This window comes from Eptesicus fuscus, chromosome 14 (assembly GCF_027574615.1).
Source record: "Eptesicus fuscus isolate TK198812 chromosome 14, DD_ASM_mEF_20220401, whole genome shotgun sequence".
In the NCBI taxonomy this organism is placed as follows: Eukaryota; Metazoa; Chordata; class Mammalia; order Chiroptera; family Vespertilionidae; genus Eptesicus; species Eptesicus fuscus.
Genome location: NC_072486.1, coordinates 3,161,091 through 3,175,102, shown reverse-complemented (window position 1 = coordinate 3,175,102; position 14,012 = coordinate 3,161,091). Strand labels below are relative to the sequence as shown.

At 57.4% G+C, this 14,012-nt stretch overlaps 1 protein-coding gene across 3 annotated transcripts; it reads right to left on the bottom strand.

The window, feature by feature from the left end:
• Positions 1–1,491: 1,491 nt before the first annotated feature.
• Positions 1,492–13,290, bottom strand: LANCL2 (LanC like glutathione S-transferase 2). 3 transcript variants are annotated; one of them, XM_054726243.1, is made up of 9 exons: positions 12,949–13,290; positions 9,268–9,385; positions 8,607–8,808; positions 7,638–7,785; positions 5,630–5,776; positions 4,965–5,147; positions 4,325–4,501; positions 3,739–3,811; positions 1,492–2,539 (listed from the first exon to the last, which is right to left on the bottom strand). In XM_054726243.1, exons 1-9 carry the CDS (start codon positions 13,153–13,155, stop codon positions 2,436–2,438), a joined length of 1,359 nt encoding a protein of 452 aa, XP_054582218.1. In that variant the 5' UTR covers positions 13,156–13,290; the 3' UTR covers positions 1,492–2,435. The 3 variants fall into 3 exon arrangements, with proteins under 3 accessions (XP_054582218.1, XP_008148865.2, XP_054582220.1); XM_008150643.3 differs by having other exon boundaries at positions 8,607–8,814; positions 12,949–13,289; XM_054726245.1 differs by lacking the exon at positions 12,949–13,290 and adding an exon at positions 12,435–12,769 and having other exon boundaries at positions 8,607–8,814.
• Positions 13,291–14,012: the final 722 nt, after the last annotated feature.

Genomic DNA, 14,012 nt, shown 5'->3' with positions numbered 1-14,012 from the left:
AGTATACTCTTGATCCCCCTTCTCTCGCCATGGCCAACTCTTTCCTCTCCGAAGAGCCGATCACTGTTCTCTCCTTCCCTCCCTCCCCCTCATGGCTTCCAGGAGAGCACAGCCGCGCCCCAGGGGCTGCTTCCGCTCCCCCTCCTCCCAGCCCCTAGTGCTGCTGGGCTGCCTGTGGCCCCTTCCCTGTTCTGCACCCTCACTGCCCAGAGCGCTTCAAAGACATCAATAGGCAACCCACTCCAACATGACACGTGCCTGACCCTGACCCTGGCCCACGCCACGTCCCCTCCACTGTGGGGGCCGGAGCCACAGCGGCTGGTGAGCAGTCACTGGGTGGCACACCTGTTGGCACCCAGCGGGGAGGAGGAGGGTGCCAGCCCGCCTGGCCGAGAGCAAACCTGTGTGAGTTCCCATTCATTCTGCCGGCAGCTTCCCGGTCCCTCACGTGTCAGCCGGAAACAAGACCAACAAGCCCTGTCACACACGGAGGATGCGCAGTGACCAAGGTCACCCTCACTGTTTGTTTGGGGACAGGTGGCCAGGATGCGCCCCTCTGGCTGGGAGGCCCTGTCCCGGGCCTGGGGGCGAGTCCTGTGCAGCCCCTGGGACAAGTGACAGCGCGGGCCACGGGACCCCGTGAGCGGCTGCGCGTGGGCGAGGCTGCGGGACCCCGTGAGCGGCTGTGTGTGGGTGAGGCTGCGGGACCCCGTGAGCGGCTGCGCGTGGGCGAGGCTGCGGGACCCCGTGAGCGGCTGCGCGTGGGCGAGGCTGCGGGACCCCGTGAGCGGCTGTGTGTGGGTGAGGCTGCGGGACCCCGTGAGCGGCTGTGTGTGGGTGAGGCTGCGGGACCCCGTGAGCGGCTGCGCGTGGGCGAGGCTGCGGGACCCCGTGAGCGGCTGCGTGTGGGTGGGGAGTAGGTTGACGGTTGGGCACTCACTCCAGATGCATGTCCTCCGGGTGACAGGGCCTGGCTGCCCAGGAAGCCCCTTAAAAGCCACCCTGAGGGTCTGTGACCAGGGAAGTCACCGGCCCCACGTGGGAACAGGCGTGACTTGGACACAGTGTCTGTGGCGAAGGCTCTGGAGCCGTCATGTCTCAGGCCGGCCCGGGGGCGCTCAGCCGCGCCAGGAGCTCCGTGACCTGCCTTCGGCGCGGACCTCCTTTGTGACGGGCACGGGGGCCGATGGCGGCCAGACAAGGACCAGGCCTCAGACCTCGCGTGTCTCCTGCCCCCGCCTCACTCCCGAGGTGAGACGTTCCAGACCAGTCGTCCACGAGGGAAACCCTGCTACACACTGAACCCCGCGTGGCAGGACTGGGGGCGTGTGCGCTCGCCCAGAGCCGTGCCTTTTACACGAACATGTCCGCCAGGTTCTCGCTGGGTCGTGTTTCCCATGTGGATGCGTGAAGACCAGCACTTTCATGCTTAACACGTGTCATCCACGTGAGCCTGTCACCACCCAGTGGACAAAGCACAGGACGCATGGATCCCGAGCGGATGCCTTGGTAACGGACCAAGTTTGACGTAGTTTAATCGCAGGGACGCGGGACAGAGACCTGCCTGCTGGTCGCTCTGGAACTTGACTCACTGCACTTAAAGCCACACACTTAACGCGATGGACGGGGAGCCGAGGACTGCGACGCCCGGGGCTGACGCACAGCCATCCCGGAAGGTTCACCTGGAGCCGCCCGAGGCCCGAGGCCACTCTGCTGAGACGGGCCGGAGAGCGAGAGGCATCGGCTGCTCGAACCACCCGGGCGAGCCGGGCCGGTGGCTCAGTGGTTGGAGCATCATCCCTGTACATCCAAAGGCTGCGGGTTCGAGTCCCTGTCAGGGCACGTGTGGGAGGCAATCTCTCTCCTCTCCTCTCTCTCTCTCTCTCTCTCTCTCGGTCAGTAAAACAGATCCTCGGGTAAGGATTTAAAGAAAATTAAAAAACGACAACAAAAAACACTGAGGTGAGCACTAAACCCTAGTGGGAAGGCTGAGCCTCGACCACTCCAGCTGAACCCTTCCTCATCGGCTCAGCTTCTCGGTCCTGGAGCCCTTCCCTCCTGCTGTGCGAGCTGCAGCGATGCGGCGCGGGTGCGAGCACTGGGTATCACCGGGCCGCTGCCCGCCGCTCCCGCCGGGGAGTGATTTACAGAGAAGGGGCTGCCGCGTGTCCGCTCGAGGGCACAGAGGGCTCTCTGCTGAGCACAGCTGACACCCACAGACAACAAACACCAAGAGACATGCAAAGGCTGCGAGAACTGGGTGTGAGGACGGGCGTGGCCGCGGGGGCTGGGACAGGCGAGACGGGAGCTGCCGCTCGGCTCCAGGGCCTGGCGTGTCTGCTTGCCGCCTTCCCCCTGGGGATTCACAGCTGGTTCCCGTCAGGCACCGAGCAGTCTCGTGGATTTTGGTCCAAATGGGGCTCTTAGGAGTCTTTTTACATCTTCTTATCCGTCTGTGAAGAGCTAAGTTCAAACGCCGGGAACCGGGATGTCTCGGGTGCCAGGACATCGGAGAGAAAGTGGATCGCACCAGCCATGCCTGCAAGTCAGGGGGGGTCCTTTACGAAGGGCACTGGGAGGGACACAGCCCCTTGACCCCTCCTTGTCAGGAGCCACCTGAGGCAACAGTCACAAAACAGCACACACGCACACACGCTCAAACATGCGCGCGCGCGCACACACACACACACACACACACACCAGGGCTCTCTGTAGACTATTCTGCTTTCCCGGGTTATGGTCACACACTGTGCCTGCAGCAGACTTAACCATTGTCTCTTCACTTCCTGTCATTGCTCTTGTTTTTCAGAGCTTTCTTCAATATTCTCGTAACTTTCCCCAACTACCACTATTTCTAGGTACTAATGCTTTTTAAATACTAATATTGATTGGTCACATTTGTTTATGTAACTGAAGTGATTAGGTACACGTAAGTAGCTAACAAGGTCCTGTGGCAGAGCAGTGGCACACGCAACACTGCACAGGGCGCAGAGCGGTGGCACACGCAACACTGCACAGGGCGCAGAGCGGTGGCACACGCAACACTGCACAGGGCGCAGAGCGGTGGCACACGCAACACTGCACAGGGCGCAGAGCGGTGGCACACACAACACTGCACAGGGCGCAGAGCGGTGGCACACGCAACACTGCACAGGGTACAGAGCATGGCACACACACAACACTGCACAGGGCGCAGAGCGGTGGCACACGCAACACTGCACAGAGCGCAGAGCGGTGGCACACACACAACACTGAACAGGGCGCAGAGCGGTGGCACACACACAACACTGCACAGGGCGCAGAGCGGTGGCACACGCAACACTGCACAGAGCGCAGAGCGGTGGCACACACACAACACTGAACAGGGCGCAGAGCGGTGGCACACACAACACTGCACAGGGCGCAGAGCGGTGGCACACACACAACACTGCACAGGGCGCAGAGCGGTGGCACACACACAACACTGCACAGGGTGCAGAGGAGGAACGTAGCATGTCCTCGTTACCAAGCAGCAAGTGCCCTATGTCGTCTGCATTTACTTCACAAGAGACCCAAACACGGGGAAGACATTCACAGGAGCACACAGCAGGCGGCAGGGAGACTAATGTAACTCCAGCCATGAACTCCTGTGTGAGTACTTATGGCTGTGGGGTCATCGCTAGAGCAGGATCAGAGGCCTTGGTGCCAGTCCCGCAGAGATGGGCCCGCTCCCCGCTCCCACACCCGGGGCCCCCTCACCTTCAAAGAGGGAATAGGGTCTGTCGGGGATGCGGCACCCGTGGGCACCATAGTCCAGACACCACTCTGCAAACTAAGAAGACATTGCTTGTCAAGGCTGAGAGTTCACTCGAGGAGGCAGCAAAGCAGACACTCGACGACCTCCCCCCGAGCCACGGCCAGGAGGCTGCGCCCAGTGCAGAGGGCGGGGCGTGGGCTCTGCGCTGGCCCTGCTGCCTCCTCTCAGCGGGGCGTCTGCTGTAGGGACGCCACCCAGGCTGAGACTGGGGATTGTGGGGGGAGGGGGGGGCGGGGAGGGGAGCACCCGATGGGAACCAGCTGAGCCGCTCAAAGGGAACACGGACATGCTCCTGCGTGGAGAGGAGGGGCAGAGGCTGGAGGGGCAGCGTGGTGACAGCGAGGGAGAGGAGCGGAGGGGCGGTGTGAGGCCGGGCTCTGGGAACAGGAGTGGGTCTGACTCCCGGGTGGCGAGGTGGAGGGCGGCCAGGACCGGCTGTGCCTGGGAAACAGAAGCCGGAGGGAAGGAGGAGGAGCTGCGCGTGGACTCCGCCTGGAGTGTCCAGCGCTGTTTGGACAGAGGCCTCACCTTGCAAGCGCGGTAGAGGTACTTCCTGTCCCGCGTGAGGTGGTACAGGGACAGGAAGGAGTAGCCGTTGCCGGCCGTCCCGTGGCAGAGCCCGTAGCCTTTGCGCAGCAGGCCGCGCTGCCAGATCACGTCGCTGCACTCCATGGCGTCCTTCAGGTACTTCTCCTCCTTGAACACCTGGGTGGAGACGCAGGCAGGGTAGGAAGGTTCTCAGTGAGTCAGCGAGACACTGCCCTTCCGGTTAGGAAGCCACAGGAGGCTCGGCAGCCTGATGGCCCTGGGGCAGAGAGCACCCCCTCCTCCTGATGGCCCTGGGGCAGAGAGCACCCCCTCCTCCTGACGGCCCTGGGACAGAGAGCACCCCCTCCTCCTGACGGCCCTGGGGCAGAGAGCACCCCCTCCTCCTGACGGCCCTGGGGCAGACAGCACCCCCTCCTCCTGATGGCCCTGGGGCAGACAGCACCCCCTCCTCCTGACGGCCCTGGGGCAGACAGCACCCCCTGCACCACCTCCAGCAGCTCCTACAGTCTCAGTCTGTCCGTGTTCCCGTCCCCCTGGTGACCCTGCAGGTCATCGTAAAGTGCTTTACCCCAGGAAATGCTGACTGAGGCCCCCAAGGAGCGGGGAGGCCGGCACTGACCTTGTACGCCTGCATCAGCATGTGGATGACCCCCGAGGCCCCGTGGCACCAGTGGACCAGGCGGTCCGTCTCGTTGCTGAGAGACGACGGGTAATTGCCGGAGCGGAAGCGCTTGTGCCGGACGTAGTCAATGCTGGGCTTCACCATCTCGGCCAGGGTGTCCTGGTCCACCTTCGCTGCTGGCTGTAAGCAAACAAATAAAACATTTCATCTACTTTTCTAAAGTTTCTTCTTTTCTTTTAGAAAACCTCTATCTTATGGCTAATAAAACATCAACTACCTGGAATACTGAGAAGCACATAAAATTAGAATCAATTCCAGTATTGGGTTACTTAAGTCTGGGGGAGATCGTCCACCCATTTAAATACAAACCTCACCCGAAATACCTCACAGAAACATTCAGGGTAATGTCTGACCACATCTCAGCACCGTGAGTAAATGTCAAGTTAACACACAAAGTGTGGCACCTGATCTGCACAGACTACCTGCGGACTGAGCTCCCGGCGCTCACTGCTTGGGTGTGAGCAGCAAAGCTGAGGGTCATGACTCAAAGGGCCATTAGTGCAGCCTGCATGGTTTGTGAGCCAAGCTGAGCTCCATGTTTCTATCTGATCTACTGCTTTATGTCCGGTCGCCATCGTCAGTATTCCGGAGCGTTCTCCCACCTGCATCAGCATGTAGTAAATGCCGGCCATGCCGTGGGCGGCCCCCACATACTGCTTCCTGTGCCACTGGTACAGCAGGGGGCAGCGCTCAGCCTTCCTCTCCTCCCTCGACAGAGCCTTGCCCGACTCAATAATAGCAGTGACGACCTGCAGAGATAATGCATTAAAGTCTTTAAAAAACTTACATTGTTTTAGTCTAATACCACTAACAGCATGTCCTTATATAGATATCTTCATCTATAAATCTCTAAGCACTCCGCAGCCAGCACTGTTCTTTATTTTGTAAATTAATAAATATAGGCAGAGAGAAATCAGTAGACAGTCTCAGAGTAGAAAAAGTCAAACCACCAAACCAAAACTTTTATGCATAAAAAGTTTACTAGTCTAGAAAAACTTCCTATAAAAATATTCTAGACTACTTAGTTGTTTTGTAGCTGCAATGTTTTCCCCAAAAGACTGGTAATCTCCCATAAAATGCTGCAGGAACCGGCTGTGTGTGGGAAAGGCTGCAGGAACCAGCTGTGCGTGGGGGAAAGGCTGCAGGAACCCACTCTGTGTGTGGGAAAGGCTGCAGGAACCGGCTGTGTGTGGGAAAGGCTGCAGGGACCGGCTGTGTGTGGGAAAGGCTGCAGGGACCGGCTGTGTGGGAAAGGCTGCAGGGACCGGCTGTGTGTGGGAAAGGCTGCAGGGACCGGCTGTGTGTGGGAAAGGCTGCAGGGACCGGCTGTGTGTGGGAAAGGCAGCAGGGACCGGCTGTGTGTGGGAAAGGCTGCAGGGACCGGCTGTGTGTGGGAAAGGCTGCAGGAACCGGCCGTGTGTGGGAAAGGCTGCAGGGACCGGCTGTGTGTGGGAAAGGCTGCAGGGACCGGCTGTGTGTGGGAAAGGCTGCAGGGACCGGCCGTGTGTGGGAAAGGCTGCAGGAACCAGCCGTGTGTGGGAAAGGCTGCAGGGACCGGCTGTGTGTGGGAAAGGCTGCAGGGACCGGCCGTGTGTGGGAAAGGCTGCAGGGACCGGCTGTGTGTGGGAAAGGCTGCAGGGACCGGCCGTGTGTGGGAAAGGCTGCAGGGACCGGCCGTGTGTGGGAAAGGCAGCAGGGACCGGCCGCGTGTGGGAAAGGCTGCAGGGACCGGCCGTGTGTGGGAAAGGCTGCAGGGACCGGCTGTGTGTGGGAAAGGCTGCAGGGACCGGCTGTGTGTGGGAAAGGCTGCAGGGACCGGCTGTGTGTGGGAAAGGCTGCAGGGACCGGCCACGTGTGGGAAAGGCTGCAGGGACCGGCTGTGTGTGGGAAAGGCTGCAGGGACCGGCTGTGTGGGGGAAAGGCTGCAGGGACCGGCCGTGTGTGGGAAAGGCTAGAGACATGAGGTCTGCTGCGGCATGCAGAGCTTTAGTTAGATCAAAAGAAGACTGGAATGGCTGTAATGAGGCTGCAGTGCAGATCCTGACTGGCTCCTAATACCCTGACTCCCTTCATACTTTTGGTCCCTGTGTTACAAGTTTAGCTGGGCCTCCTGGCCTCTTAGCCCCAGAGAGCCTGGCACAGTCGCTTGGCTAAGTTCTGTATGTGGGATGTGAGCAGAAGTGAGAGCAGCAGCTTCTTGTTCTTGGCCTTACAAGGAAGCTGCTCATCCTCCACTTACTCGCTTGTCCCCGGGCACAGGTGCTCACCTAGCTCTGGCCAGGCGGACAAGAGCACGGCCCTAGGGTGTGGGAGAACAAGATAGAAGGGTCCCTTGCCAGCTTCCCAGGACCGCCCACCAGTTCAGACATCTCCTGAAAGGGAAACATGCTATCTTCCTGAAGCTGGGGTTGTTTGATTCTAGTAAAAACAGCCCAATGGACACAGGCCTAAGAGGAGCACAGATTAAAAAACCCCCACACATTCCTAGAAGACGCAGGAAGGAGCTACTCATTAGTTATGAGATGCTTTTAGCAGTTACTGTTCTTAGGGGCAGAGTGCAGGTCCGAATGGGCGGGGTGAGAGGATGCCCGCAGTTGTGGGTGAGCCTACCTCTCTAACAGCCGACTCGCACACGGTGCCCGGCCCGATCTCCGTGTTCAGGTAGAGGAGGGCATACAGGTACCCGGCCCGGCCGTAAAGGAGCTCGTCGGGAAGGTCCGAGTCTTGGCAGACAATGGATCTCTGGAGCTGCAAAAGTCTACCCAACAAGGAAGTGTCTCTTCCCATCCCAGAGAAGGTCCAGGATACCTTCCCGAAACTATAAGTAACCGTTCCTCTAGGAATTGCCTGTTAGTTATTTTCAATTTAAATGGTTTTAAAAAAATACCAAAAACCAGAAAAGAAAACCTTTTCCATTTGACTCATTTCTCTCTCAGACATCACAATGAGTAACAAAACATCGTATGGTCAAAATGTCTACCGTGCATCTACCCGAAGCCAAGTAAGAGAAGACACTCCATTTTGAAATCCAGAATTAGAAGAAAGTGACTTCAACCCTAAATGAAAATGGTAGTAAAATGTAGCCAACGCTCGGGAATTAGCCTGAGCTGTCTGTCATTCAATAAACAGGAACAGACCAGCCTGAGCTGGAGACCACAGCCCCGGGAGAGAGAGCTGGTTTCTGCTTCTCCAGAGAACAGAAGCCAACAGATGCACAAAGAGTGGGCGCTCTCCCTGTCCCATTGCAAAGAACCCGCGAGCAACGATCACAGTACGTCTCAGGCAGACAAGCTCCTTTCCATGCACTGAAGGCACCAAAAATTACGCAGAAAAATCATGAAAGTAACACAAAGAAACATGTGCCGCCCCCCCGCCCCCCCCCCCCCCCGAGTTAAGGCCAGCACAGCTTGGGTAGAAAGAGAGCGCATGATCCCACACTCTGCTCAGAATTCACACACCGACTCCCCACTTCTCGGAGAGATCTGCAGCAGGTGAGTTAAAATGACCTCCTTTTTGATGCCCTTTGACAGCAGGCCTCCCCCTGAGGCTGGAGAAAAGACGTCGGTGTTAGGCACTCACTTGGCGATGCACTCCTGGGACTCGCCCTCACTTCGGAGCTTGTGGTACACCACCGCTCCCACGGCCAGCGGCCCCGCGTCTCCGCAGAGGAACGTGACCCTGCGGCCACTCAGGTTCCGAAGGGTCCTCTTGACGTAATCCAGGGACCGCAGCAGGTGGGTCTGGTCACACGTCACCCGGTACAACTGCAGGTACAGCAGGGCTATGCCTGGGAAATGCCCCAGGAAGAGCATTAATCCCTTTCCCTTCACCTTTAGGACATTGTTTTATATTTACGTGAAAACCTACAGAAAACCTGTACTTCTGAAGGGCAACAGGATAGACTTGAAAAAAACACACCTCAGGGTAGAAAAAGGTAGCACAAACACTGACCCTGGGGCAAGTCTGCTCTTATCACACATTTTCGTAGATGCCGTACGTTAAGGCAAATCATGTTATAAACATGTGGCAGGCGACATATCACGCTTCCAACTTCCAGGCAAAATGTTTTAGAAATAAAATTCCAAAGCATCTCCTCTAGGAAGACAGTTCAAAACGTCATTGAGAGGACACAGAACTTCACCATTTTACAAGAGCAAGACCTTTTAAACCCAAGTCTTACATATCACAATCTAAGAACAGAACCCAGTAGTCATGTACCCCCCCCCCCCCCCATTCTCACCTGTCCAGCCGGTATACGCAGAGCAGTCATGTGGGTCCGCCGTCTTCAGCCCTTCTTCCATCTGCTGGAGCAGATCTTTGATTTTGGTCTGGACCCGCCTGGTGAAGGTGTGAATGATCTGAGAACCAAAGGACAGCAATGTAAATGGCACAAGAGCAGGACAATGTTGTGTGGGGTAATCCCTGTCTAAGTCGTGAGAACGTTAGCAGACAGAAGCTACATCGCCTGGCCCACGTGAACGCTTCACTGGTTGGAGAGTGTATCCTGGTTTTTTAAGGTAAGTTTTTAAATGAGGTAATGCCCTACACAGACTATAAGCCTTAAATAGGGTTACACAAAATAAGTTGCAGAACCAGAGGAATCAAACAATTGAAAAGTGGTGGATTTGACTACACAGATATTTTAACTTCTGTAAGTTAAATAAGAAAGATGGTTTAAAAGTTAATGACAAAAACCTGCAGACACAGACAACAGTATGGTGGTGACCAGAGGGGGCACGGGGGATGGGGCAGGTAGAAGAGGGTACAGGGGGATCAATGGTGATGGCAGGAGACGTCCCTTTGGCCGGTGAACACACAGCACATATGTGCCGTGTTATGGAAGTATACACGTGAAACCTATATAACTTTATTAACCAACATCATGCCAACAAATTTAAGTCAGACAGTTAATGACGAGGGAGAAATACTTATACATAAAAAGAAAATTATAATACAGAAATATACCTAAAATTATCAATGTACCTCATTAAAACAAATCAAGTGACAAGCATATGCAAAAATGGTCAATCACTTAGCAATCAATGCAGTGCAAATAAGTACAAATATTATGATGGTGTGGCTATCAGATGACAATAAAATATTTAAAAGGTATTACGTACCAACACTGTTAACAGCTAAGGAAGGAGGTATTCTTACCCACTGCAGGTAGTCTTCCTCAAGGGAAATTCAGCAACATTCTTTTTTTTTAAAATATATTTTTTATTGTTTTTTTTACAGAGAGGAAGGGAGAGGGAGAGAGAGCTAGAAACACTGATGAGAGAGAAACATCATTCAGCTGCCTCTTGCACACCCCACACTGGGGATGTGCCCGCAACTAAGGTACATGCCCTTGACCGGAATCGAACCTGGGACCCTTAAGTCTGCAGGACATCTCTCTATCCACTGAGCCAAACCGGTTAGGGCTCAGCAACATTCTTAAACATGCAGTTGTTCAGATGTTTCTGTCTTTGATGATTTTTGAAAAATTTAGTTGCCATGCCAACTGCTGAGGTGTATTACAATCCCTGATGGTAGACTTGCCTATTGTCTATTTCTTCCTTTAATTCTACACTTTTTATTTTTTTTTGCTTTCATGTATTTTGTAGTCTGTTATTAGGTACAAATGTACAATTGTATCTTCCTCACACACTGACTTGTTATCATAATGCAATGTCCTTCTGTGGACCCAGAGAGAAAATGCTTTTATGCAATTGAAAAGAAAAAAGAATTCATTGCACCATGTAAACAAAGAGTCCAAGGAAGAAAAAGAAAATGATGTTATGTTACTGCACATTTGGTGCTTTCAGGGCAAATGTCACTGACATTTGTGGGTGTGGAGTCAAAGCACACCTTAGAAATTAAGTGACCAGAGTACAGGTGTGAGAACGCAGGTAGTTTACTTAACCCTGGAGGCACCTGTTAGTTTACCTCTTAGAGGGATGGAAGGCCCTAGAACTGAATACGAATGGACTTACCTTTTCACAGAAAATCCGTTTACCGTCCAAACACTGAGAGTAAGACACACGGGAGGACACTGTCTCAGAAGGGGAGGGGCACCTGGCCTCCTTCCCCTCCGTATGAAGACCCTACCTTAACTAATTCCATTTCCTCACGTGGAAATAGGTCCCATTCGGAGGTGTCCGTGGTTAGGACTTGGACATACCTTCTTGGGAGGCACAACTCAACCCATAATATCCTTGTTTTCATGAAATTCCATGTCTCTCAAACCAAATGCATACTTTGATATTATCTATCTTAATTAACAGTCTTAACAGAATATCCTAATATATAAAAAGTCAGGGGCCGTCATGACCGAAACAACCAGACAGACGACTGAATAGCAGGCTGCATGGAGCAACAAGGATGGGGGCAGGGGGATTATTGAGGGACGACCAAATGACTGAACAGCAGGCTGCGAGGGGCGACCAGGCCAGCAGGGGTGGGCAGTTGGGGGCAACCAGGCTGGCAGGGGGGGCAGTAAGGGATGACCAGACCAACAGGGGAGCAGTTGGGGGTGACCAGGCCAGTAGGGGGCGGGGCAGTTGGTGGTGATCAGGCTGACAGGCAGAGGCAATTAGGGGTGATCAGGCTGGCAGGCAGGTGAGCAGTTAGGAGCCAGCTGTCCTGGATTGTGAAAGGGATGTCCGGCTGCCGGTTTAGGCCCAATCCCGGATTGGAGAGGGTGCAGGCTGGGCTGAGGAGAACCCCCCCCCCCCGCCCCCGTGCATGAATTTCATGCACCGGGCCTCTAGTTTTAACAATAAAAATGTAGTAATCAGCCAATCATAAACTATCTATATGGAAGATAGTGGAACTTAATCCATCTTCATTTTATCTTGTGACTTTTCCCCCTTTTAACATCACAACCCGCCCCCCTCCTTCATGTCTAAGAACACAATTCCCACTTCCCCTTTCCTTCTGGGAGCACTCACACCCACGGGCATGGGTGCCCACCCTGACACGTTCACTGTCTAACGGCACAGAGAAAATGCAAGCCGCATGAGTCACTTGTGCTTCAACTTTCTTTCATACGAATCACTGTGGTATATGCAGGAGTGAGCAAAAGTAGGTTTACAGTGGTTCACACAGAAACATATACAATAATAAGTAACAACACAAGAACAAACACTGTTTTGTGAACTCACTTTTGCCCAGCCCTGGAGCTGGGGTAAAAACCCCATTCCCTACATACAAAGGGTAAAAAGAAAAAAAAAAGGTCATTTTCATCGTCAGCGTCTCTCTCCTTCTGCGGGGCAGAAATGAAGCGGCGGCTCCAGCCCCTCGACGGCTCCCACGGGGGCTCCCGTGTCGGGGGCTCGCTTCCCGCACCTTTCCCCGCGCATCCCCGGGGCCGCCTCTACGGGCGGCGGAGCGCAGCTGGGGGCCGGCGTGGACGCCGGGGTTTACCATGAAAAACGTGAACCCTCAGCGACACACAGGACGTGAAAACAGAGGATGCCGGCGGCCCGGGGACACCAGGAGCCGGTTCGCGGCGCGCGCGTTCGGCTGGTGCAGAGGCGGGCGAAGGGCGTCGCCTGCCCTCCAACCGGCGCCTCCGCCCGCACCGGCGCCGAGCAGACCCGCCATCGGGGCACTGCCGCGGCTGCGGGGCCCGAGGCGCCACGCGGGGAGGGTGGCCCCAAACTGGCAGTGCCCGCCCCGCCCGGGGCTGCGCGGCCAGGGAGGACCCCGCAGGGCAGAGGCGAAGGCCGAGCAGCCCCAGGAGCCGCCCGCTCCCGAGCCCGGCCCAGCGCGCGGCCAGGGCGAGACGCAGATGGGCGGGGCCGGTGACGTCAGCGCGCAGCCGGGCGGGGCGGGTGACGTCAGCGCGGCTGTGGGCGGGGCGGGCGGACGCTACCACCGCCCGGGCTCCCCCCACCCGGCGCAGCCCCAGGCCCGGCCCTCGGCGGCCGCCACTCACCTTCCCGTCGTCGTGAAACGGGAGGCCGAGCTCGTCGGGGGCGGGCGCGGGGCAAGCGTCGTCCGCGTCCTCGGCCGCGGCGGAGGCAGCGGCGTCCGCGGCGGCGGCGGCCTCGTAGTCCGGGAAGCGGTTGGGGAACGCGCGCTCCTCCATCTCCGCCTCGGCGCCCAGGTGCAACCTGAGCCGCTTGGACATGGTCTCGCCCATCGCCGCGCGCCGGGCCCAGCGCCGGGGCCGCGCGGGACGGTGCGCGCGCGGGGACAAACCTCCGGCGCGGCGTTCGCCCGGGGGCCGCGCGGGCACCCCGCGGGGGCCGGGCTTCCTTTAGGCGGGCGGCGGGCCGCGGGGGCGGGCGCGGCGGGGGAGCGCGCGGGAGCCTGTGCGCGGGGCCGCGGGCCGGCACATCGGGCCGCAGCTGGCGCGCCCCACGGGGTGCCCGCCCGGCCGGACGCTGCCGGGGCCGCGGGGCCCCGCGGGAGCGCCGGGCGGCTCCGAGGCCGCTCCCTTCGCCGCCCGCCCGGCCCGCGCTCGGCAGGGCCGGGGCCCCCGGCTGGAAGCGCCTCCCGCGGCCGAGCCCGGCCCACGGTTCTCGAGAGAAGCGGGCGGCCGCGAGGGGCACGATCCCGCCGGGAAGCCTGGAGCGGGCTCGCCGTCATCCACGGCGCCCGCGGCCCCCGGGCGCGCCGTCACCCCCCTGCATGCCCTCCCGCCGGGGGGGGGGGGGCGCCGCCTGGGCCCCCGGAGCGCCCGCCGGCACCGGAGCCGCTCTCGGTTCCGATTCAGGGAAAAGATCCTCTAAGAAAAGGGCCAAACAGCCCCAAACGCCGGCGGATGGAGTCCGGGGGGAGCGGCGCGGCCCCTCCTATTCCTCACCGTGGGGAGGGGGGTCGGGGGAGGAGCCACCGGCCTTTTTTTTTTTTTTTTTTGATCTGTTTTATTTCAGTCCCTTTGTTTGGAATAAACGTATGTCTTTGTTAACCAGACAGAACGTGAAAGCATATTTAATCCAGATATTCAGGCGGCGCCAGGGGTTCCTCCGGCGTTAATTCCTCCGACAGCCCAGC

Coding starts and splice junctions, on each gene's coding strand:
- LANCL2 (XM_008150643.3), bottom strand. CDS start 13,155: ATGGGCGAGACCATGTCCAAGCGGCTCAGGTTGCACCTGGGCGCCGAG. Junction 7,786..8,606: donor TCCCAGGAGTGCATCGCCAA/GTGAGTGCCTAA, acceptor CTTGTTGGGTAG/ACTTTTGCAGCTCCAGAGAT. Junction 3,812..4,324: donor ACCTCTACCGCGCTTGCAAG/GTGAGGCCTCTG, acceptor ATGTCTTCTTAG/TTTGCAGAGTGGTGTCTGGA.